The 25,603-nt window shown below is 50.3% G+C and overlaps 1 protein-coding gene across 2 annotated transcripts in view; it reads right to left on the reverse strand.

Annotated features, from left to right (window-relative positions):
• Positions 1-25,603, reverse strand: part of DNAH9 (dynein axonemal heavy chain 9) — a 204,986-nt gene that overhangs the window by 115,999 nt on the left and 63,384 nt on the right. Inside the window, exons 36-43 of one of the 2 annotated variants that reach the window (XM_086624181.1) lie at positions 24,135-24,300; positions 22,710-22,812; positions 21,012-21,251; positions 8,490-8,651; positions 7,486-7,682; positions 6,419-6,581; positions 2,978-3,101; positions 786-928 (exon numbers count right to left, since the gene is read on the reverse strand). In XM_086624181.1, the coding sequence (XP_086480307.1) occupies positions 786-928; positions 2,978-3,101; positions 6,419-6,581; positions 7,486-7,682; positions 8,490-8,651; positions 21,012-21,251; positions 22,710-22,812; positions 24,135-24,300 (1,298 nt within the window). Of the gene's footprint in view, positions 1-785; positions 929-2,977; positions 3,102-6,414; positions 6,582-7,485; positions 7,683-8,489; positions 8,652-21,011; positions 21,252-22,709; positions 22,813-24,134; positions 24,301-25,603 lie in introns of both variants that reach the window. The other variant, XM_086624182.1, reaches the window with a different exon arrangement.

The raw sequence follows: 25,603 nt of genomic DNA on the forward strand, positions 1-25,603 counted from the left end.
TGCCTCACCACCCTCATTGTAAAAAATTTCTTCCTTAGATCTCATCTAAATCTGCCCTCTTTCAGTTTAAAGCCATTGCCCCATGTCCTATCACTACACGCCCCTGTCCAAAGCCCCTCTCCAGCTTTCCTGTAGCCCCTTTAGGTACTTGAAGGCTGCTAGAAGGTCTCCCTGGAGCCTTCTCTTCTCCAGGCTGAACGACCCCAACTCTCTCAGCCTGTCTCCATAGCAGAGGTGTTCCAGCCCTCGGATCATCTTGGTGGCCTCCTCTGGACCCACTCCAACAGCTCCATGTCCTTCTGATGTTGGGGTCTCCAGAGTTGAACACAATACTGCAGGTGAGATCTCACAAGAGCAGAGTAGAGGGGGAGAATCACCTCCCTCAATCTGCTTTAAGATAATGGTTTTTTAATTATTCTGGTTATGGATTATCAAAAACATGGAGAATGATCCCCTGTGCAACTTTTTCAAACAGCAAGACTTAGTCCTCATGCACACCAGTTAAATCCCTGTGCATGGCTTTGAAAACAGAAAGACTTGTCCTGCTCAGCTCTTGAAAAGAAAATTTTCAACTCCCATGGTGCTTTCTAAACCCCAAGAAGTGATAACAGATGGCATTTGTTATACTTCAGCACTACTTGCCGAGAGAACCACAGTTCATGTTGTGAACAGGCAGAGAGGCCTTTCAGGCTGCAGCCTGACCTCCCTAGAAGACAGCCTGAAGCATCTCCACCCCATGGCCCTGTGCCAAGGTCGATGGTGAGGACCCGACCTCCCCGTCTCACCTTCAGCTGTCGTCGAACACGCTCTATAAAAAACTTCCAGCAAGTCTCCCTGGTGTCCACCAGCCCCCGGCCTTTGACTTCATTCCTCACGCTGTTGATGATGTTTTCAACTTCATCGTCGGGGAAGAGATCAGGGATTTCTCCTAAGTGAAGAGAGCGCGGTTTGATTGGCTGGTCTGGATTTTGTAGCAGTATTAGAGCAAAGTGAAGCGGTTGCCTCCCTCTTCACGGGCTCAGGGCAGCCCCTTCCTCGAGAAAAATCACTGCGCCAGGTGCCCATGGACCCCGGCAGCTGAAAAGTGGCACAGAAGGTCAATCTGCTAAAAAATAAACGCTTTTGAAAGCAAGCTTTCCTATAAAAGCACAAGGTAAACAAACATGGAATAGAGTCAAAGTACCAAAAGCGTGTTTTTTTCAGATCTATAGTGCTAATTAGATCACAAAAAACAAAATTCAAATATCAAATACTCTGTACACGATAATGAAATCATTTTAGTTTTGCAAAGGGATTAATTACATGGACAATTTCTGCAGCTGTTCAATGTCATTTCCAGCAGTGGCCAAATAACTCCCAGATCACCAAAATGTTTTAAAAGTCAGAAATCTTTTAAAAACTTTTAAATTGAATAGTTATGCAACTGATTGCCAAAAATGTACACAACCAAATATTTTTTTAGTGGTTCCTTAATTTATCACCTATTCATTTCCTTTCTAGCTTCTGATTTGATTGAAATCATCATTATTGAGATACTGTCAATATGAGTACTAATCACTTTGGAAAACACACTCATCAGAAATCTGCTCATTTATAAGAAAGACTAAAATACATATTTTGTTCTAGCTTCTTAGGTGATGATCAGAAGTGAAACAAGAAAAACAAGCCTGCAGATAGCAGAGAGCAGCCAGACCCATCAGTCAGCACACGCTGGGTGGCACTAGGTCATGTCATGGAAAGCCACAGTCCGTGCGTGGCCCCTTCCTCAGTCCAGCTGTGATTCTACACTGCCTCCCTGGACCCTGAGTGGGGACCTCTGCTCTGTCCCAACTCCCCCACATGGCAACCCCAGGAAAACACTACATCTTTCAAAGCCCCTGTAAGGTGACCTGGGCATCCCAAAGTCAGGCTGCTCGACCTGCCCCTTCCTGCAGGACACTGCAGAGCTTCAACTCAAGCCATGAGATGTTCGTGTCGCCTACACCATGCATAAGAGGTGGTGGAGCTACTCATCTCCACAACAACCCCTGTCCTTACTCCTAGTTACAAATTCATCACAGGCAGGTCTTGTTTGCTGCTGAAACCATCTGGCCAATTTATAGCCACATATGTCGACTCTAAAGTTACTCACAAACTATCACTCCACTGTGATGTCAACTCTCCACCCCTCACCATCCATGGAGGTCACCTGAACCAGCTGGAATCTTCCCACTCCTGACACTTAAACCAGGCAACAAGTGATACGCAGTTAATCGCAGTGATTTCCCAGGGAGCCTGGGGAACACACCCACGCTGGGTTACTTAATGTGGTCACGGTGACACGGCTGCACACTCCCATGTGCACTGTGGCTGCAGTGCACCCAGCACAGCGAGTGCTCATCCATACATACTTGTGCTGTCCTCTGCAGGGAAACAGCATTGGCATGTAGACTGACTATTCTGCAACTGTTTCAGCAAGCAACAGCTCAAAAACTTAAATGCATCTGGAAAAACAGAGAGGAAAAGGACAGCGACGACATAAGCAGGTAGTTGACGCACACAGACATGGTCATCTGGTGGCTTTGCATCATCCCCCAACTCGCAGATACTCCAGTCAAATATTACAGCCAGGAACAACCTTATTTTATCGGGCAACTAGAGCACGGATGCGTGGGATCCATCTGTTGATATGTTCTTTTGCCTCTGCCCTCAGCTGCAACATCACGACAGACACATCACTTAACAACCGTATGCAGTGTTCTATGAAGTATGGAAAAACTGGGTACAAGACATCAGAGAAAGAAAAAAAATTACTGGACATTGGAGTGTGTCCTCACCGAGGAGACCTTAGCGCTGCTTTTACTCTAGAGCTTAACCCATGTATCTTCTAGATCCTTCATGCACTGCCCTTCTGTGTATTCCAGAACTACAGAGGCTACCATGAGCAAAACTACATGGAAAAGAGGGAGAGGAGAAATCAAAGAAATTAGAGACGTACCTGATGCTAAGAAGTCATTCACCAGCACCAAGAACTGCTCATCCGCCACTTGCGCGTCGGTCATCAGGAACACAGTGCCTACGTTCTTCACGCCGGCTTTCAGGTACTGCTTTGCCAGGTCTGCCTGGGGGTGGGAAAGCAAGTGGACTTAGAGGTTGCACTACATTCTGCAAAGTACGGGCTAGGTACCACACCTACAAGTGAGATGTTTTAGAATCTTCTCGTTAACCAAGAACAAAGCAACTGCAATTAGAATGAAGCTGCACTTTGGCCTCTCTCCATCCTCACGGCTGAGCCTTCCAGGTTATACAGGGGAGTCTGTTGCTGTCACCTGTAAGACTAATAAGACTTGACGTTACGCCCAGGTCTGCATAACACAAAACTGAGAAGAAAGCTCCAGGCAGCACTGCTAGACAAAGGGAAAGGTCTGTAACTGAAAGACTTGGAGATCAATGGATGTGGCTGAGGACATCCATGCAATCCCTGGTTGTGGAGACTGCAAGAGAAGTTCCTAAAGGCTCCTCTGCCCCGGGCTGTGGGTACGGTAAGTTACAAAATCAGAGAAGTTAGGGCACCACTGGGACTGGGAGAGACAGCAGTGACTGGAAATGTTGGTTCTTGGTACTCTGATGCTGTAGATTTCTCTGATTTCACAATTATACATGAATTATTTTTTTTTTTGCTCAGGTGCTGCAACACATTTTCTTTTGTTTGTGAGGAAGGCAGGAGGACACCTTGTGCAAACATGGATTTTTTTTCAGTTGTGTATTTCTTCCTTCTCTTCCAGAGTCCAAGCAGGCACTCACCCTTCAGTCTCCCACTCGGTGCAGTGATGCTGACACAGAGCCTGCTCACATGGAAAAGCTGTTTCATTTCAAAGGGGAGTGTCCCCCTAATGAAGGACACCATCTTTTTGAAATCCAAGTTGCTCACGAGATGGGAAAAACACCCTTGTCCAGCTCAAACTCCATCCTTCCCTTCCTGCCCCTCCAAGCAGGTTACAAGACATGGAGGGGACCCTGAAGGAACGCACTGCCCAGCGTTTCAGAAACTCTCTTAGAAATTCAGCACACACACACGTTTCTTCCAAAAGAATCAATTGTTACTTTCATCACCAGAAATTTGGATTAGATCAATTATAATAGTGGGAGAGGCCAATGGTAGACAGCGTAATCTCTCACCATCTTGTTCTTCCGCATTAAAAAAAAAAAAAAAAGACTCCGTATTTCATAAATTCTTTGAAAATAAATATAGAGTGAAGGGAACATCAAATTATCTTCCACCTCCACAGAGAGAGAAGCACAGAGATGCTTTGAAAACAAGTTTATTAATGCTGGTATCGAGCTATATTCCTACATAGGAGCACCGGACTCCTTAATAAATTGGCAGGTAGGAGCTAGAAAACCCCATGAGTTGGGCTGAAAAACACAAAGGAGAGCTGAAAACACCCAACGGATGATGGACGGGCTTGTGCGACATGAGGAAACCAACCACAGGCACAGGTCATCAGGTGGTGCCGCTGACGGGGAAGGAACCCAGGGGTCACCAGCCATCACGCCTCCCAGGCAGGACGCAGCGAAGTTACTGTGATTGCGATTTCTACAATATTTTTCATGAGAATCATTTTTCCTGTAGCTAAAAAACTTTTAAACCATTTCAGTGATATTTTAAAATGTTAATTTGTAACTCCTAAGCTCACTAGCGTGGGCATAAATATAAGCACAGGTACATGTCTACAGTGAACCATCCACCGTCCACTCAGTGTTGGTGGATAAGAGAAGAGCAACTGACATCATCTACCTGGACTTGTCTAAAGCATCTGACACTGTCCCACACGACATCCTTGTCTTTAAACTGGAAAGACATGGTTTTGATGAATGGACCACTCAGTGGATAAGGAATTGGCTGGATGGTCGCACTCAAAGAGTTGTGGTCAACGGTTCAATGTTCAAGTGGAGACCAGTGACAAGTGGTGTTCCTCAGGGGTCAGTACTGGGACCAGTGCTATTTAACATCTTTGTTGGAGACATGGACAGTGGGATCGAGTGCACCCTCAGCAAGTTTACAGGTGACACCAAGCTGTGTGGTGTTGTGGACACGCTGGAGGGAAGGGATGCCATCCAGAGGGACCTTGACAGGCTGGAGAGGTGGGCCTGTGAGAAGCTCATGAAGTTCAACAAGGTCAAGTGCAAGGTCCTGCATGTGGGTCGGGGCAATCCCAAGCACAAGAACAGGCTGGGCGGAGAATGGATTGAGAGCAGCCCTGAGGAGAAGCACTTGGGAGTGCTGGTGGATGAGAAGCTCAACATGAGCCGGCACCATGCGCTGGCAGCCCAGAAAGCCAACTGTGTCCTGGGCTGCATCCAAAGCAGCGTGGGCAGCAGGTCAGGCAGGGGATTCTGCCCCTCTGCTCTGCTCTTGTGAGACTCCCCCTGCAGTGCTGCATTCAGCTCTGGGGTCCTCAGCATAAGAAGGACATGGATCCAGAGTGGATCTAGAGGGGGGCCACAAAGATAATTTGAGGGCTGGAGCACCTCTCCTATGAAGATGGACTGAGAGAGTTGGGGCTGTTCAGCCTGGAGAAGAGAAGGCTCCAGGGAGACCTTCTAGCAGCCTTCCAGTACCTAAAGGGGCTACAAGAAAGCTGGAGAGGGGCTTTGGACAAGGGCAGGTAGTGACAGGACAAGGGGCAATGGCTTTAAACTGAAAGAGGGGAGGTTTCGATTAGATCTATGGAAGAAATTCTTCCCTCTGAGGGTGCTGAGGCACTGGAACAGGTTGCCCAGAGAAGCTGTGGCTGCCCCATCCCTGGCAGTGTTCAAGGCCAGGTTGGATGAGGCTGAGCAATCTGGTATAGTGGAAGGTGTCCCTGCCCATGGCAGGGGAGTTGGAACTGGATGATCTTTCAGACCCCCTTCCAACCCAAACCATTCTATGATTCTATGAAAATACCAGAGGAATAACTGGGTACGATTTGGGAACTCTCTTCCTACTGTCTCCTGCTACTTTTCCTCCAAATGACTCCACAATAGACACCTCACCAATAAGCTAATTACCACACCTTGGTTTAATTAGAAATAATAGTCAACTAGAACTTTTCTGGTCCTTTAGTGTTTCTTGAACAAGCATGAAGTGGATGTCCACACTGTTGGGTTCATTAGCACAGCCCAGTGCTGACACTAAGCCTTGGGCTGGAATGCTCTCAGGCCTGGCCAGCTGAGAGGGCTGGCAGAGGACATCAGGTCTGTCTGCACCCCTGTTCAGACATGCTTCAATAAGGTGTTTCAAGAAGCGTAGCTCCTCTCTGCAGTCCCATATCATGCCTGGAGCTTTTTAGTATCTTCACAATGGTGTCACTCAATATGGAACAAGACAAAATTTGGGGGGCAAGTTCTGCTTTTTATTTCCTTCCCTTCCACCTCAGCCTCAAAAGTGACCTACCTTCAGGTCAGGGATCCCATACCCTTTCCTCAAAGTGATCTGGAAAACCTCCAGAGAGCTAATGAAGGCTGCCAGTCTGGTCAGGCTCTGCTTGCCGCTTCCACCCACGCCAACCAGGAGAGCGTTTCCTCTGGGGGACTCCAGGATACGGTTGATGCGGCAGCTAAATTGAAGCATAAAAAAACTCTCATTAATAAGAGTATTTTTCTTTTTCTCTGCCTGGTGCTTTTCAATACATATTTTATTTACTATGAAATTGTATTCTGAATGGGATGAAAAATGTCAATCTAAGAGACATGTCAGTAATCGATCCCCATCTCTGCTGACACCTATACAAAGGACGTAGCTGACGAAAAAAATAGTTTAGTGGCAATTCAGACTGTATCCAATTTTTTTCCTGCCTGCCAAGTCCTGCTGGACGTCTTTGCAGGGAGGACAGGGAAAAAAAGCACGTTACATCAACATGCAAAAACCGGGAACAAAATTCAAGGTTCTGATGCACCTCCTCAGTAAAGGTTTCTTCTCTTCACAAAGCATTTGAGGCTCATGTCCAGGTGAAGAGTCCCGCTATGCATTGAAGGATATTCACATATGCCTAGAATGGCACAAAACCTGTCTGGAAAACAGAGTCTGTGTTTCTTACTTACCCAAACCACCACTACCTAAGAGTGAGATTAGGGAAACTGCAGTATAACCAGTTCCGTAGCTGGCTGACAAGTGAAGCCAATAAAGCACTTGAATATTGTCATGTACAATAAATGTTCTTGCCATATGCAGAGCATCAAGGGCCAAAGATATCGTAACAGCAACAGACTTTAAAATAACCACCAGCATGCAGTCCTTTCATCTGATAGCCCCAGGCACCCTCATGGTTTCAAGAGTGCCCTCCAAACACCAGTTAGAGAAGCAGTGCAGTATTCGTGCTGGACATGTCACATGGGCAGATGAAGCCTCTGCACACCTCCAGCTCCATCAGCCCTAACTACAGATACCTACATGCTCCAAGAAACTCCATAGAAACAACCTGTGCAGATAAATGAGATCATAAAGCCAGAAAATTCCCTTACACATGGCACATGGCATCCTCAAACAACACCAGGCTCATGGCAGCGTTGACTTCGTTGTAGTTGTCCAAGGCTTCCACAAGGATCTGGTTCAACTCCTCCCAGGTTGGAACTGGTCTATAGCTGGGTTCACCGATGCCTTTAGCAAAATGGCAATAAAGGTTCATTCGCTTGGTCTGCTCTAAAGTTTCCTCAATGTCCTGTCAAAGAAAAAAAAAAGTATGTATATGACAAGTATAGGAAAAAACACTGCAGTTCTATGTCCTCTTTCCAAGTAAAATATGGTGATCCAGCAAATGCCTTTTTATGCCCATATAGTTGTACCTGTAAGTTGGAAAAAAGGGAAGAGGGACAAGAGGTAAAGAGAGGGGAAGGAAAAACCCCAATACTGACTTCTTTTGCTCTGACGACTCTTCGTAAATGCCAAAAACTTGACTCATTACTGGAGGACAATGTGGCCCCAAGAAAAGCCCCACAGCAATAGCCATGGCATTAGGCTGGTGCATGGACAATGACAACACCTGGAGGAAAAAGCGCTGTCTGCACTAATCACGTCAGTGACACTCATGTGGTGCATGTGGCAGCACTGCTGGGCAATGCCAGGCCTGAAGGAAAGTCCAGAGCTTTAATTTGAAAGACATTTTGGAAAAAGAGAAGGCATTAGAGATTTATGCCTGCGTTTCACTTCACTCCCATCGAGACTGGGGATCTGACCCTTCTCCTGCTTTTGCCACGTGAGACTCAAAGCACTTAAATAAAGGAATTTAATTCACAGAGCCCAAATCTCCTCTCCCCAGTGCCCCATGGAGTGCATTGTTTACCCACACCGCAACACTGGCAGCTCAGGACATGGATGACAGAGACTTTGCTCCTGGGCTCCCCTCAAGAGCATTGCCCTCCAGGCAAGTGAGAGGTGGGCAGATGTTTGGTCAAACTTTGCATTCCCAGAGAACTTTTTTCCTGTAAGCATGTATGTTATTATCAGAGACATGAACTTCAACACTTACATCATAGAATTTCTTTACCATCTCCAGCTGAATTTTATCAAAAATACCATAATCTTTCTCTTCAACCATCTTATCCCGGTACACCCGGTTTGACTCATGCAGGTAGAGTTTCACTAGGTCTTGGGGTTGCTTCAGACATTCAGAGGTAGAGAACAGAAGGCCCTGTGGAGAGCAGAGACAGTTGGTAAACCCCATCTTGACCCCAAGGGACTAACCTCACCCCCAGCATCCAGGCTAGCGAGCCAGGATAGGGCTGAAGCACTCTAAATGCAGAGTTGTTATAGCAACCTGCAACTGATCTTCTGCATAAGCCCCTACTCAACAGTCCCTGGAGAACGTGCCCTTTGTTACTCCCAATCTCCCAATGCTGTTTATACCCATTATACCCATTTTGATATCCCAAACAGCATCCCCAATGCAGCCTGGCTGGGCTGGTGGTCCTTATCTCCGCAGCAAAGAGCGTGCAGAGTCGGGTGCCAGCCCAGACGTGAGGCTTTTTGCATCCTGACACCACACCACGGGTGCTTTGTCAAGAAGACAAAAATAGTTTGGAAATTTTGGTGGCAATGACATTTTTTTTAATCAATTAATTTTAATTAGGTGCATTCTGCCTGCAGGAAATATTAGTTGCTGTCTGCTTATCCCAGGATGTTTACCATGAACTCTATTAAAATGCATAAAAGAATTATATTTCAAAGAAGTGTCGCCTATAACTAAGCCTATTAACAGCACACAGGGTTTTCAATGGCATGAATTAAATAGAGAGCTTTTATTCCTAACATCTAATTATTTATACATAAAACATAAAATGCATTAAAAGCAATGTTAAGGCACTTCCTCTCAGTTCATTGGCCCGTGGCTGAAATCGTTTGGGTTTCACATTTGTCACCACAGCTGCCAAATTGTTATTTTATTTGTTTCATAAAAAAAAAATTATTGAGAAGAGCTGACAACTCGAAGAGAGAAAAGTGAAATTCATCAGGTCCTAAACTGATTTTTAAAAAATTAAAATAGAAAAAAAAAAAATCAGTCACTGTAAAGAAAACTAAATAAAAGTTGTTGTGTTCCTGCTGCAGGCACACCTCAGTGAGAGGAAAATCCACACTTCACAAACCTGTTATCAGCTTATTAACACCTGAACATCTCCCTGTCCTCACTTTGCAAACCCGACCCTCCTCACTCCTCTCACCAAAGCCACCAACATCAACACAATTGATGGCTCCTCCATCAACACAACCAGCTGCATCCCCACGGAGCGATGGGGTTGTTCCGTGCAGGAGGTTGAGCTTCCAGTGACTACGACTGGGACGTATGCAGGATGCGTGTTCGTGGGTAGCTGCATCTGCGATGGATGTGGTGCCAACATCAAAAAAATAAAGACAATGGATAATCCCGTGCCCTTTGCCACAGCAATGCAAGTTGCATCCATCTGGCTGTTGAGTCCTCAGGTTGCATTTAGCCAAACCTTTCAGCTTCTCCACCTCGCCAGCAAGGTCAGAAGATGGTTGGGAAGCCCCCTCTGCCTCATTGAGGCTTCTCAAGACGATATCAAATATCACGACGTCGATGACAAAACAGCGAAACGCCAGAAGAGGCCTTTGCTGAGAGGAGCAGCTGTGCCCATCGGGGTGGGAGGGGATCGCTGCCAGGCTGCAGGACAACCCACCCTCCGGCCAAGACTCATCAGATTAGGATTTATCACTGGGTAATTCTGAGTGACAGGATCCTCCGCAGCTTAATAATCACCCCAGGAGATGATGTGTATTTGGCACAGAAACAGGGAACGTGCTAATCATCCCAGGAAGACACGTCTGTTGTGCTGTCGTCATGCATCAACATGCCAACAGAGATGGGCTGTCACGGCTCCGACAAGGCAGGACTTCAGTTAGTTGCTTGTTTTTTTTTTTTTCCTATAATCTCCATGAAAAGGAGGAGAGAGAAGAGCACCCATGACCCCGTCAGCCTGCCAGGGAGTGTGTCTCCTCCTGGTAGGACCCCATGTGCTCTGCACTCACCACAGCTGGGAAGGGAAGTCCAGGAGGTATTTCTATTACCCATCAGAGCTCTGTGAACAGGGACAAGTATCGGTCAGCTCGCGCTTTACCGTGTCAGCACATCTAGGCAGCTAGCAGCCCTGGCCCAGGGCACGGCAATTCCCACCACGTCTCCATTAACGAGTCCTAGCCCACAGCATTACCTCAAACACCATGTTGTCACTATCCTCAGACCAAGAACGGTCTCAAAAAACTTCACACTTCCACCAGCTCTCTTGAGTTGTATCTTCACCACAACCATTGGTTTCCCCCGAAACCTCAGAAGCCTTCCATGCAAGACCAGCTTCCATGCAAGACCAGCTTCCATGCAAGACCATTTTCTCCACCAATAGGCTCAGGTGCTCTGGATCTAATCCAAAGCCCCTCACAAATAAAAGGATCGCTCGTTTTTCTATAGTGAGATGCACAGCACTGCCCACAGTATCAGTAAGTGCCACGTCACACAGCTAAGTGATTTTTGGTAATAGAGTGGTTCTTCAAAGAAGGTATTCGAAGTCACATAGTCAGATGGTCCAGCTGAGAGACTTAAATTTTTCTTTCTTTTTGCACCCTAACATGCTCTTAGGGGCACACATGGAAGAAATGCACACTCATCTCTACACACAAATATTTTGCACGCATACAGCCAAAACAGAAAGAGAAGAGATCTCTCCACATGCAGGACAATCATGGAAAGTTAAAGATTTGGCATGCTGCTACCCAGAACACAATAAAACCTTCATGTAGAGGGAAGCCGAATGTTTGGGTTTAATAAAAAAAAAAAAAAGAAGAAAAGAAAATTAAAAAAGCATCAGAAACATTCACATGCCTGGCACCGTGTCCTGCACACCCGGCACCGCGTCCCCACACACTCGGCACCATGTGCCACACAGCCAGCACCATGTCCCACACACCCGGCACCGCATCCCCACACGCCTGGCACCGTGTCCCTGCACACCCAGCACCGCATCCCCGCACGCCTGGCACCGCATCCCCACATGTCCCTGCACACCCGGCACCGCATCCCCGCACGCCTGGCACCACATCCCAACATGTCCCTGCACGCCCGGCACCGCATCCCCGCACGCCTGGCACCACATCCCCACATGTCCCTGCACACCCAGCACCGCATCCCCGCACGCCTGGCACCACATCCCAACATGTCCCTGCACGCCCGGCACCGCATCCCCGCACGCCTGGCACCGTGTCCCTGCACACCCGGCACCGCATCCCTGCACGCCTGGCACCACATCCCCACGTGTCCCTGCACACCCGGCACCGCATCCCCGCACGCCCAGCACTGCGTCCCACGCACCCGGCTGGGGGAAGCGCCTGGGTGAATGTGAGCAGTTAACAGGCTCCCACGGACGGGGCAATCAGGTGACAGGACAAAGTCCTGTGGGTAAGAAAAGGTAAGAAAAATAAATTACTTTCTCTTTCTTTGCAGTCTAAATAACATTTAAAATAACGAGAACTTGTGCAGCGTGGTGACCCCTTTCCAGCTGTTCTGCACCGCTGCACTGCACATCCTGCTCTCCTCCTTCCTGATCTTACTCTTGGGGCTCCTGGAGCTGCCTCAGCACTTGGAGGACAGCGGTGACATGAAAACAGCGACAAACACTGCGTCACCATCAACGGCGCGTGGGCCACGAACCCGGGCTGGGTATTGCACCAATCTTAAAATGTGCTCATGGGGCAGGATTGACGAGGGGCTCCAGTCACCCCACTGGCACCGCGTAGCGCTGTATCTGCCACGCGCGATGGAGCAGCCCATAACCAGCATCTGGATCTCAGTTCAGAGGAGAAACAGCAGAGAGGGTAAGACAGACGGAGGGGGAAGCTCCGGAACCAGACTGGCACAGGCAGCCAGGGCGCAGCCAAGGTCAGGGCTGAGTCATGCCAAACCACCGCACCAGACCAGGGGACAAAAGTTCTTCCTTGACCGTCTCCGATCTTAATGTGACACGCTCCTTGAAAATCTTGTTAGAAACGAGAATAAAAAGCAAAATACAACCCTGCTGAGTTTATGACGATTATTTTAGAGAGATGACAGATATAATTCAGAAGAAAATACCATGGTAACCCTTTCAGATGGAAAGACGGACAGCAACAGGGCTTGCTCTGGTGTGAGTCAGTGGGGAATATATTTTTAAAAAGCATAATCCACGAGTCTGCTACAGCAGAGACCTGTCTGCTTTAATCAAGGGTAAATTGCCTGGAGTCTATCAACCAGTTTGGCTTGGCAGTGCATGGTGGGACCCAGAGGCATGAAAAGGTGCCACAGAAATGCCCGGCAAAGTAGTGTCGGTCTTTAACCACAGATGGGACCCGCGACAGAGGGGAAGCAACAGATGGCACCTTCTGATGAGCCACCGGATTACCAAGGACGGAGGGGTGATCCTGCTTCTTGTGCCAGTTTATGTGGTGGGGTTTTGGTGGCGGGGGAGGGGCTGCAGAGATAGCCCCTGTAAGGAGCTGGGAGAAGTTTCCTTGGTTGGCTCCAACACCGGTCAGACCGGCCTGTGGTCGGGGCTGAGTCAATCAGCTCCTCTGCAACTGCCCTATTTAACAAGGTGGACAAAGGAAACTGAGTCACATGGGACCTGCAGTGAAGAGAGGGGGAGGCAGGGGCTGGCCCTGACCCAGCTTCCCAGCCAGGGGGCTGCCACACTGGGATGTCACCACTCCCCTGGAGAAGGCCACAGCAGTGGGACTGGAGTGCTCCGAAGCACCCCACTTGCAGGACACCCGCTGGATGGAGTTCATCCTGCTGGGACTGCTGAGGTCCTTCAGGCTGGTTGGGCCCAGCATGGCTGCAGTGGAGAGAGGACTGAGATCTGAGAGAAACAGCCACACAGACACCGGGTCAGTGCGGTGGGGCGGGAGGAGGTGCTGGGGCGGGCCCCGCAGTCATGGCAGACTGTGGGGCACAGACCCACCGCAGCCCGGGGAGAGCCCATGCTGGAGCGGAGATGCTGAGCCTGAAGGAGTTCATAGAGGACTGTATCCCATGGGAAAGGACCCCACGCTGCTGGAGACTGACGGTGGAGCAGAGATGTGTCTTCAGTCTGTGGAGGACTCCACGCCGGAGCGGGTGGCTGCATCTTAAGAAGCTGTGACTCCATGGGAAGAGCCCGTGCCAGAGCAATCTGATGGGTAAGGATTGCGTCCTGTGGGAAGGACTCACGGTGCAGAAGTTCATGAAGAACTCTCTCCTGAGGGAAGGGACCCCATGCTAGAGCAGAGGAAGAGTGTAATAAGTCCTCCCACTGAGGAAGGAGAGGCAGAAACAGCATGTGAGGAACTGTCCTGCAGCCCCCTCCATTCCCCGTCCCCCTGCGCTGCTGGGGAGGAGGTAGAGCTGGGAAGAAGGGAGGGGTGGGGGAAGGTGTTTTTAAGAGCTGGCTTTGTTTCTCATTATCCTCTCTGATGTAACTGATAACAAATTAAATTGATTTGTCCCCAAGCCGAGTCTGTTTTGCCCGGGGCCATAGGTTGGTGGGTGATCCCTCCCTGTTCTTATCTCAATCCTTTTTTCACACTTTTTTCTCCTCTCCACCCCACCAGGGAGGGGTGAGTGAGGGAGCAGCTGCGTGGTAGCTCAGCTGCCCGCTGGGCTAAAGCACAACACTCACGCAACAGTAACATCCCTAACAGTAAGTGATACAGTCCAAGGACAAGGAGCCAGGGCTGCCATTCCTGCAAATCTTGCCTAACCCTACTCCAGCCCCTTCTTGCCCATCAGCCTGGACTGTGGTTTCCAGCTTCTCCTCACCCTAAACATTTCCAGTGAGATGCAACAGCAAACTTAAGCTGGTTTATTATAGCTAGATTTTACAGCACTTGCTGAGGCTTCTGTAACCACTCAAAACCAGCCCATGAGCCCCGAGGGTTGAAGATGATCACAGATTTTGAGGCTCTTCATTATTCTTTTTCAAAATCAGGAAGGAGCATCCCTCAACCCAGACCTTAGTGAGTTTCCTGGTCAGCAGTGTGTTTGTGTTCATCAGAGGAACTACGTCCAGTGCTGGCTTCTTTCTCCCTTCGGTTCCTGTCGTGGTTTTAGGCTGATCCAGCAACTAAACTCACAGTCTCTCCTTCTCCAGTAAAGTGGAGAGGAGAAAAATATAATAAAGGGGCTGAGGGTGGAGACAAGAACAGAGGGAGCACCCACCGACCATGGTCCTGGGCAAAACAGACTGGGCTTTCTTAAAAGCAAAACAATTTATTGATGGTTACTTAAAAGGACAAAGGGAAACAAAACTGGTTACGTGAGAGGATAAAAAGAAACAAAGCCAGATCTTAAAAACCGACACCTTCCTCCCCGCCACCGGCACAGGGAGCAGGGACTGGGGGAGTGCAGGTCAGTTCATTCCGTGCTGTTACTGCTGCTTCTCTCTTAAAGGAAGAGGAGTCCTTACACCCTTTTCCCCTGCTCCAGTGGATCCCCTACTCATGAGGAAAAATCCACAAACTTCTCCAGCGTGAGTCCAGCCCACTGGAAACAATCCTTCCCCACGGATTGCCCCAGTGTGGGCTTTACCACAGTCTCAGATTCTTTGGGAGTTGTAGCCACTGGCTCCGGCGTGGGTCGTCACACAGACTCCAGATGCCTCTCTGCCTTGTCGTGCACCCCAACACGACCATCCTCAGGCTCAGGCATCTCCTCTCCACGGGCTGCGAGTGGGTCTCTGCTCCACCGAGGCCGTCCTGGTTGCAGGGGGGCCGCCTGCCATCTCACCATCAGCCGCAGGGGAAACTCGGCTCCGGCACCTCCTCCCGCTCCATCCTCACTGACCTGCTGTCGATGCGGCTGTTTCTCTCAGATCTCAGTCCTCTCCAGGTGAACTCAGCCCAGTGGGCACCCCGGGAGTGGGGTGCCCCCGAGTTCCCCAGCTGGCTCCGCTGCCACCATTCTCCGTGGGCGGCGCCGGCCCGACGCAGGCAGCTGCCCGACCGGGAGCCAGGGAGCGGGGGCAGTGCCCTCCTCCCTTCCCTGCTCGATCCTGGGCAAAGCACCTTTTCCGGTTCCTCTGTCCTGACTTAAATAGGGCAATTCGCAGAGGCGCCCTATTGGCTCAACCCCGAGGGGGATGGCAGTCTGATCTGGTGGCCAGAACCAAGTCTAACCCGGTTCCAAAACCAGGGAGGTCACAGGGAGCAAAACCCCACTCCTGCCACCAGAACCCCCACCCCCTCCACATCAAACCATGACAGTTCCTCTGCTACACCCACAGCCCTTCTGCCAGTCTCTGCCTCCCTGGAGACTTGTGTTCCCCTTTGGGGAGCCATCCCCTCCCAGTAGGCACACACGTTACCTTTGTGCCACACAGGAGACACTGGCTTATTTGTACGTGGGGGCCTGAACCAAGGTTTCACCCTGCGGCCCTTGGCCAGCTGATGACAGAGAAGCAGTGGCACCACGGAGTGCCATGCTGAGGCATTTCGTATTGTCCTGCTGAAGGGCAAGTCCAGAGTCAAAACCAAGTGAGAACGGCGGATAAAAACCTTGTTGTGTCGGAATACATGGAATTTCCCACGACCTTCCCAAGTCACCAAAACGAGACGGTTCATCTCAGGGGACAGCTACTCCGCAGCCAAGGAAGCCTCGGAAGGAGCACAGCTCAAGCAGTTCAGACAAGAGACCCACATGGAGCAGGCAGATACAACAGAGGAAGATACAGATGCTGGAGCCCACATGGGATATCCTGACATGTTTCAAAAAGCACGAGGCACCCACACTTGGGTAACAGAGTGAAACCACACCTGTGTCCCTGGCAGGGAGAGCTGGACAGCCTTCTGGCCTCCCCAGTCTGGGATTTCATAGATTTCATAGATTTCTAGGTTGGAAAAGACCTTAGAGATCATCGAGTCCAACCGTCCCTAATCCCCATTAAACCATATCGCTAAGTAGATCATCCACCCTGTTCTTAAACACAGCCAGGGATGGGGACTCAACCACCTCCCTGGGCAGCCTATTCCAGTGGCTGACAACCCTTTCAGAGAAGAAATACTTCCTAACATCCAACCTGAACCTCCCCTGACTAAGCTTATACCCATTTCCTCTTGTTCTATCACCCAACCTAGGTATCCTCACATACTTGAATCTGAGCATCTTAAACGAGCCAAATCCCATCTTGGACCTGCAAAGTGCCGATGTTTGACAACAGGACAGCCACCTTGGACTTCTTTCATCTCCAGAGAACAAGGTGCTTCAGAAACAGTTCCTCTGAGCTCTTCTCCGTGTTTCCATGAGGACGAGTTGAACTTGAACTGCAGACAAATGCCCATTTTTCTCTGCTGAGGGAGAGGACGTGACTGGCCAGGCAAAAGGAATCCCACTTGAAGATGCTCAGATCCCCAGAGATGATCGTTCCAATTAGTCAGGACAAACATGAACAGTGCTTGACAAAGTCAACCCGCTGCTGCCTGACGAGTTTTCTACCCCTGGGGGTACAGGTTGCTCTTTTTCCCTTTGGTCTCACCAATAATGTTGTCTAGACAATCTCTCTGGCATTTCGCCGTCATTTGGAGTGAACACCTTCAGGAGTCACCTTCAGCTGAACCTCACACGAAGCAACACAGACATCAGCCTGAGCAGCTCAGGCCAGGTGGCAACGGGCACCGGGTGCAGAAGGGCAAACGTGAAAGCAATGAGTACCCACATCTGCCTGCTGAAAGGAATTACTGCCGACTGTTCCGGGGCAGCCCTCCTTTCTGTGCAACGCTCATCTGCACACCAAGCCCCAACTCGTTCACTCTTCATTAGCTGCAGCAATTCAGATGCAGGTTCTGGGAGTGTTTTGTAACGAGACAATCAGCACCTCACTCCTTCTCATAAGAGCTGCCAGGCAGTTTTGGCGAAGGGAACCACGCCGGGTTCGTAAGGCCCTACGGAAATGTTTAGGTACGATATCAACATCTAACCCAGCACGATGACGTGAGGCACCGGACAGATTGCAAAGGGAACCCTGTCAACGAGCGGTGCCGAGCCAGCAGGACGACAGTGCCATGGCAGCAAGTCCTGGGGTTGACTCCTCCACAGCTGCCATTTGCACATTGGCTGCGGGTAAAATCCCAGCAGAGCTGTAAAACAGCGATCCCCAAACACCTGTGGCACACGCAGCTATTGTGCCCCCGGGGTACGATTGTTTGTCCGGGATTAAAACGCATTTGAAAACGGCGTTACGCACCGACCTGCAAGCCTTACATCCACCGATTCTCCATCTTCCCACAGAAAAAGGAAATTCGGACAGCCCTGATTTCTCAGGGGTTTTGTTCCCCTCTTTTTTTTCTCTCTTTCTTTTCTTTTTTTTTTCCCCCCTCCCGTCTCCCTTACTAGATAGAATCACATCAAGGGCCGTGGACCAGATGGGTAGACTGCAAGGTGAGTGGAGAACTTGCTGGACCACCAGGCTCAAAGATGTAACTAGAGGCCAACTACCAGCAATGCTCCTCAAGGGTTGGTACCAGGGCAATACTCATTAAAGTCTTCCTCCATGACCTGGGCAGTGCATTCTCAGCAGGTCTGCAGATGATGCTGACCAAGCAGAGGGGTTATGACACAAAAGGGAGGGACCTTGACAGGCCAGAGAAAAGCTGTGTGAGATTCAGTCCACTTCTGATTGAGTGCACCGTCAGCAAGTTTGCAGATGACACCAAGCTGTGTGGTGTTGTGGACACGCTGGAGGGAAGGGATGCCATCCAGAGGGACCTTGACAGGCTGGAGAGGTGGGCCTGTGAGAACCTCATGAAGTTCAACAAGGCCAAGTGCAACGTCCTGCACGTGGGTCGGGCAATCCCAAGCACAAATACAGGCTGGGCAGAGAATGGATGGACAGCAGCCCAGGAGAGAAGGACTTGGGGGGTGTTTGTTGACGAGAAGCTCAACATGAGCCAGCACCGTGCACTGGCAGCCCAGAAAGCCAACCGTGTCCTGGGCTGCATCCAGAGCAGCGTGGGCAGCAGGTCGAGGGAGGGGATTCTGCCCCTCTGCTCTGCTCTTGTCAGACCCGCCCTGCAGTGCTGCGTTCAGCTCTGGGGTCCCCAACTCAAGAAGGACACGGAGCTGTTGGAGTGGGTCCAGAGGAGGGCTATGAAGACGATCTGAGGGCTGGAGCGCCTCTGCTATGGAGACAGGCTGAGAGAGTTGGGGCTGTTCAGCCTGGAGAAGAGAAGGCTCCGGGGAGACCTTCCAGCAGCCTTCCAGTACCTAAAGGGGCTACAAGAAAGCTGGAGAGCGGCTTTTGAAAAGGGTATATAGTGAGAAGACAATGGGCAATGGCTTTAAACTGAAAGAGGGCAGATTTTGATTAGATCTAAGGCAGAAATTTTTCCCTCTGAGGGTGCTGAGGCACTGGACCAGGTTGCCCAGAGAAGCTGTGGCTGCCCCATCCCTGGAAGTGTTCAAGGCCAGGCTGGATGAGGCTTTGGGCAACCTGGTGTAGTGGAAGATGTCCCTGCCCATGGCAGGGGGGTTGAAACTGGATGATCTTTCAGTTCATCCTTCCAACCCAAGCCATTCCATGATTCTATGAAAAGGTGAAGGGGAATCTTACTGCTGTCCACAACTACCTAACGGGGAGTTATGGAGAAGATTGAGCCAATTTTTTTTTTTTTTAAATGAATAGCAAAAGGACAAGAGGCAACAAACGCAAGTTGTGGGAAGAAAAATTCTGACTGAAATAAAAATAGATAAACTTCACCACAGAGTGGATTTAGCAGTGCAACAAGGGCCAGGGAGGCTGTGGGAACTCCAGCCTTGGAAACGTTCAGAATTCGTCTGATCAGCCTGACCTAACTTTGAAGTTGGTGCTGCTTGAGCAGGGGGTTGGACAAGAGACCTCGAGCTAAATTATGAACTTATGCAGCTGTAACAAATGCAACACAAGGAAAAGCATTTCTGAGGTCCAGAAATTCTTTCACATTCAATTTCAGGAAAAAAATCTGTTCCAGCAGAGGTAAGCAGGAAATCAGGAGATCTCAAAACCTGACAATATTTAAGGTAAGTATATAATCAAGAATGAATAGCAAAAGGTAAGGAAGGATTTCAAGAAAAATCCAACCACAATTTTCATAAACTTTATGAGACCCAGGAGCCGGCCTGCCCCGCTCCTGCAGCCATGTGATGAGCGAGAAGCCACCTGAGCTCCTGTCACTGCTCCTGCCCGGGCAGACCCTTTGCTAATACCCCGCGACCTTAGAACCTTTCAAGCAGACTCCAGTTAAAATTCAAGCTTCCCATTGAAATGCTTCTTTTCTCTCCGGGCCTTTCAAAGCAGAGATTAACCAGGAGCCAGGATTTAACACGACCCACATCTCGCGGCAAAGGCTGCTGGTGTTTAGCTGAGCACAAGCGACAGGTCCGATTCCTTCCTGACACAATGGAGTTATTGACTTTGTCAAGGTCCTCTTCTTGGGTTTCCCAGTGCCTGTCACTACCTCAGCTCCTGTCTGAGGGACCAGACCACGAGGCACTGAACTTTCAGTACGTGCTTTGTAAGAGGGACAGCAACAAACTACAAACTGGGGTTTTACAACAGGTTATGGTGTTTCAAACCTCTTGATTTGGCTGCTGAGAACTTTCTCAAACTTTATTAATCAGCCCTAAACTGTGAAAGGCTGTTCGGGCAGTAACACCTGCTGCTTCAAAGCATGAGATTTCTGGGGAAAAAGAAACAAAAAAAAAAAACCTCTCCAGTGTTGGAAGAAAACATTTCTAAAGCTGAAAAGCTTCCCCTTGGTATAGAACTGGCTCCAGTGGTAACTCAGTTTCAGCAATTAAGTCAAAGTGGGTTTTGATTTATTTATCAACCCTTTAAATGCCATCCTTCATGCACATGCCGAGTACCTGACCATCGAGAAGCTCAGAGGACATGCCAGTATAGGCCAACAAGCTGTACTTGCTCTAGGTAGAGCAGTTGAACTAGTTTCTGCTCTCCTATCCTCAGGGTCAGTAGCCCACTAAGTATCCACCACCATCTGCCTGAGTGCAGTAAAATAATTTCCCTGCATGGTGGAGCAGTGCCATTAATCCCCACACTTGCACGTGTGGAATTGACCCTCACAAAGACAAGCCCAGCTCCATCACACTCACCAACAGTCACTTGTGTTGAAGTGCTGAAGTCAGGAGCCTAAAGCTCCCTTCAGCTGGTCCCTCTACAGCCAGAGGGCATTTCAACCCACCCAGAACCTGCACCTCCTTCTGGAGCTGCTCATCCCTCCCAGTTGTCCACACGAGGCTGGAAAGAAAATAAGCTTCTAACTGATGTTCCTCAAAGTCATGAGTGGTGGCTCTGGAACCCATCCAAATCCAATCAGGCATTAGGGAATGGCCCCTTTACTCAGGGGACACACATGCTGTGTCATTGCCAGGTGGGAGACTGCGTTTTGCTCGCTGAGGTTAGCTGGGCCAGAGGAACACAGGTGCCACAGCCTCCCATGGCATCAGGACAAGCTCCAAGTGCCACAGGACAGCAACTGCACTTACTTGGAAGATATTGGAGAAGTCTCTCAGGTTAAAAATGTAGTGAAACTTGATAGCCGTTGGCAGGAAAGTAGCAGCTACTTTCTGATGCAGTCCTAGGGCAAGGGCAACCAGCTGCTGAGCTGATTTTTGCACAGCCCCGGAGAAATTCCCGCTCGTCAGGTGCTGCATTAAAATGGTGCTGTAGATCCTGGACAAGGCATCCTGACCAGGGATGGAGAGAGCGAAGACACAGAAGTGACGCTGAGGAAGAGAAAGGAAGACATGGAAAGGTCAGAGAGATGGGCAACCATCTCTCAAGCAAAATGCCTTTGAGGACTTGATGTGGATGGACACAGTGCTAGATAATCTCATCTAGGCTCCCTTTCCAATGAAAGGTTGGACCAGCTGATCTTCCCGGGTGCCTTCCAACCTGAGATGCTCTATGGTTCTATGCCTTGCAGTCTACCTGAACAAGGCTATTTCCCTCTTCCAATTTCCCAGCAGAGGACAGTTGGTACGACATCCTGCTTGCTAAACCAGGGATTTTCAACTGCATTTCACAACTCCTACGCTGGAAGTTCAGTCCATTGAAGAGCTGAAGGGCTCTGAAGGTCCTATTGGTCTCTGATGAAGTCCAGTCACTGTCTCTGTCAGAAACAGTCCCTGGCAGGTGCCATCTCCCAGAATACCCTTTTATTGATTTGGAACTTGCAAAGATAGAGGAGATGCCCATCCACAGCCACAGGACAGTTCCCTTTAACACCACAGATTGCTGAAGAGGAGCCAGGGCCTGGACTGACTCTGATCATGAGGTTTCTCCAAGAGGGAATGAATTTTGCTCTCCACTGCCCCGGCTCCCCAACAGCTGGCAGGTCCCTGCAGTGCTACGCGCAGGATTTGTCCCTGTGGCAGCCGCCCCGCCGAGTCACAGCTGCTCTCGCCTGGGCCCCCATTTCTCAGAGTATTTCTCCACCACTGCTGACACGCCAAGCTTCACCCTGGAGCACAGCAAACACCTGCCACACGGCCAGGAAGAGCACCGTCCCTCTGCTGCCGTGTGTCCCCCTCAGATGCCAACAGGACCCGCTCAGTGCTTCTGATCCGTGGGCACAGGGAGCAGCCCAGCTGCCTCCCACCCGGCTCTGCCACCGCAGCCTCATGGCTGGGAGAAGGGGTAAGTAACGTCAGGGCTGATAATAACCAGCTCTGTGATCCACGTTAAGCCCCACAGCTCCCAAAAATCACACCCTGAGGTTTAAAACCTCTCTCGAATCTATACTTCTGTTACTATCAGCACTTGCAGTGGTTTTGGGATTGTTTTTTTTGTTTTCTTTGTTTGGGTTTGCCCCTCGCACGTCTTTTTAATGAGAATACACTGCCAGCTCTGTCAGGAAATTTTAGAAACCAAAAGGCTTTAATGAACTATGTTCCAGAGTTCAATATCAGCTAAACAAAGACAAAATCGAAGAGAAGGCTGTCCTGAAAGCTGTGTTAAGCTGCTGGCAACTTGTGATTCCTTCCTCTGACTGCGCGGCAGAACGTCAGTTAAAACAAACAAGGGAATAAGGGAGCAAGTCTGCTGCTTCACCATTAGGAATTACAGTCACTTGACACATTCATGCCATTTCTACTAACAAAACGACAGCAGCATCAGTGCTCTTCCTCTAGCCTCATGCTTAAATAATCCACCCAAAACCAAGCTGTAGTGCGGGGCTTTACCTGCAGACGAGGGTTGATGGTGAAACTCCCCGCCGTCGGGTTCATGCACGACACGTACTGCACATTGGTGACCTCCTTCAGCGACAGCTTGGTCCTGTCGTACCTGCAGGGAAAAGCACGAGCAACAGCACGGTGAGCGCAGCCCGCCAGCAACCTGCCTCTCCCTTGGCACGTCCAAGGGCCGTCCATGTCTGCTGCTCCTCGGGGGGGTCAGGTTCTGCATCCCACCGAGGCAGTGCCCAGCCTCCCTGTCTGCACACAGCCTGGCACACACGAGTCCGGCTCTTGGTGGAAATCTTTCGGCTTCAACAGCCTGTAGCTGATATTTCTGTTCTCTAGTAACAAGCACTGACTGCAGCCCCCAGGTCGTATCCATGGCTTGCACGGAAGTTGTAGAAAATTGCAGGAGTGCCTCTGGTTTGAACCCACCCAGGACAAGGGCAAGCACACTGCCCACTGCCAGGGGCAGCTGCACACCTGCTGCCTGCGTGGGAAGGGTGGGCAGTGTGCTGGTGGCCCAGGGGTGCAGACCCACAGGATTACTACTGGGCTCAGGGCAGCCCAAGGGTAGCTGTGAGCTCTGCCATCTCACCCCTCCCCATCCCTGGCACGAGCTGCAGACCCACCAGACTGCAAGAGAGCACATCGAGTGTGCAGCACCCTGGCAGGCGCAGCCGAGAGCACAAGCAGACAGCCTGGATGTGCCCAGGAGGGGACCCGTGCCACGTCCCCCCATGCCACTAACGCTCCCGGGCAGAGCCCTCCTCCTGCCTGACTTCCCCGACAGCCACAGCCCAAAATTCCTGCCTCCCCTCCCGTTGCCATACTCGGGAAGCTTTTGGCCGAGCTCCGGCGGGCACGCAGCTGTCCCTGCCCTGTGCCCCCCGCGGGGAGAGCTGCAAACATTCCATCCCACGCAGCGCTGCTGACCGCGATGTAAAACGCACCAACCTCCTTCCAAAACACCGTCACTGCTTTTCCTTCAAACTACCCCTGCCTCGAAAATGCTTGTTTGCTGCTGCCTGACTGAAAGCAACATGAGGTGCTCACAGCAGGGGCAGCTCATCCCAGCTGAGGCTGAACCCACAGCCTTCCTCCGCTCTCAGCATCGCAGGGCATCAAGGACGAGCATCGCGCTTCCCGGGCAGGCTTTGCGCCGGGACCACGGGGCAGTAAGAGCAGAGCAAAGCTCCTCTCAACCAGGCTACGAGCAAGTGAGTTTTTTTACTGGCGACAGAGGAAAACTCAAGGCTCACAACACTCAGTTCACCCAGAACCTCCCAGCAAGCTCCAGCCCAGCCAGATGCAACGGAAAATACGGGATGGGAAGAGGGAACCAACACTTTGACCTTCTCTCAAACTCCATCCCCAACACTGGAGCTGAACACAAAGTTCTTGGATGCCTGAGCCTGAGCAACCTCCTACCAGTGGCCGTAGTCCAGGTGCTGCCTGATCAGCGTGTGGGGCTGCACCGTCCCGTAAGCATCCACTTCAGGCATGTTCAGATCGTCCATGAAGTACACCAGCTTCTTGGTACCCGGAGGGCCATAATTTCTGCCAGCCTTTTTATCCAGAGGCTTCTCAAGCATGCCTGTGGGGAGGCAGAGGTGCAAAACTCAGCTACCAGCAGAGGCGTTGCTGCAGAACAAAAAGGATTTCTCAGCCCAGCTCGATGCCGTGCTGCGTGCAGCTACAGCAACCCAGCAGGAGCTGACCCACGCACGGGATGCAGGGCTCGGCTCGCAGCACGGGGGAAAGCCCCTGGCCCCCTCCAGCTGCCATCACAGAATCATAGAATGGTTTGGGTTGGAAGGGACCTTCAGGATCATCTAGTTCCAATCCCCCTGCCACGGGCAGGGACACCTTCCACTACACCAGGTTGCCCAAAGCCTCATCCAGCCTGGCCTTGAACACTGCCAGGGATGGGGCAGCCACAGCTTCTCTGGGCAACCTGTGCCAGTGCCTCACCACCCTCTGAGTGAAGAATTTCTCCATCGGGGACGTTTATTGCTTTTTGGGAGCAAGAGCTGGTCTCAGCACAGGATGCTGCTCAGCAGCAGGATGGCGGCTGTCCCCAAGTGTGGCCACAGAGCAGCCAGACCCCCGCACTGGGCTGCACGGACCCCCGGGCAGCTTTTCCATCTCACTTGGCCAAGTCAATTGGGCCAAGCTCTCAATTTCTCCATTCAAACAAAACATGGCAAATTAACAGTCTGCTACAAAACAGGTCTACTTCAGAGCAAACGAAAGATTTGCACGCAAGATAAAGCCTTTCGAATCCCTTCTGCATAATTTTTTAACTAAACCTTGCTTGCCGAGGGCATTCCGACCCGTGCGGCGGAGCGGTGGGTCCCAGGACATTGGCTGCTGCCCGCCCCAGCGACGCAGTGCCACACCGGTAACACGGCAGCAGCGGCTGGGCGCTGGGAGGGAACAAGGGCGATGCTGTGGGCACAGAATCCCACGAGCAAAGCTGATTTTATGAATGTAAGTGCATTTTTTTTAGCTCTGTTAGACAAAAGAAATAGGTGATTTCAGGGCCGAATTCCTGGACATCTTCAAAACAACCAAAATAACCTTTTGCATTTAAATGCACCGAATACCCACAAGTTCCCTGATCCCCTTCCCAGCATTACCCAAACCTCCAGATAATGTGACAAGGCTCAGTTCCAATACGAGCTGTCAAATTACCACCTAGTTTTAAGCACAGCCATGCAGAAGCAAGGGAAAGCATGGAGGGAAAAGTTTCTCATTTCAAAGCTTTGGAAGGTTTTTATTTGTTTTAGCAAAAGACTGAGGTTATGCATTGCTCTGGATCATAAAATGCGGGGAATACTTATAACACTGGGCTGGTATTTAATAAAAACCACCCCATATTGCTGCACATCATGTCT

This window comes from Tauraco erythrolophus, chromosome 20 (assembly GCF_009769465.1).
Source record: "Tauraco erythrolophus isolate bTauEry1 chromosome 20, bTauEry1.pri, whole genome shotgun sequence".
NCBI lineage: Eukaryota > Metazoa > Chordata > Aves > Musophagiformes > Musophagidae > Tauraco > Tauraco erythrolophus.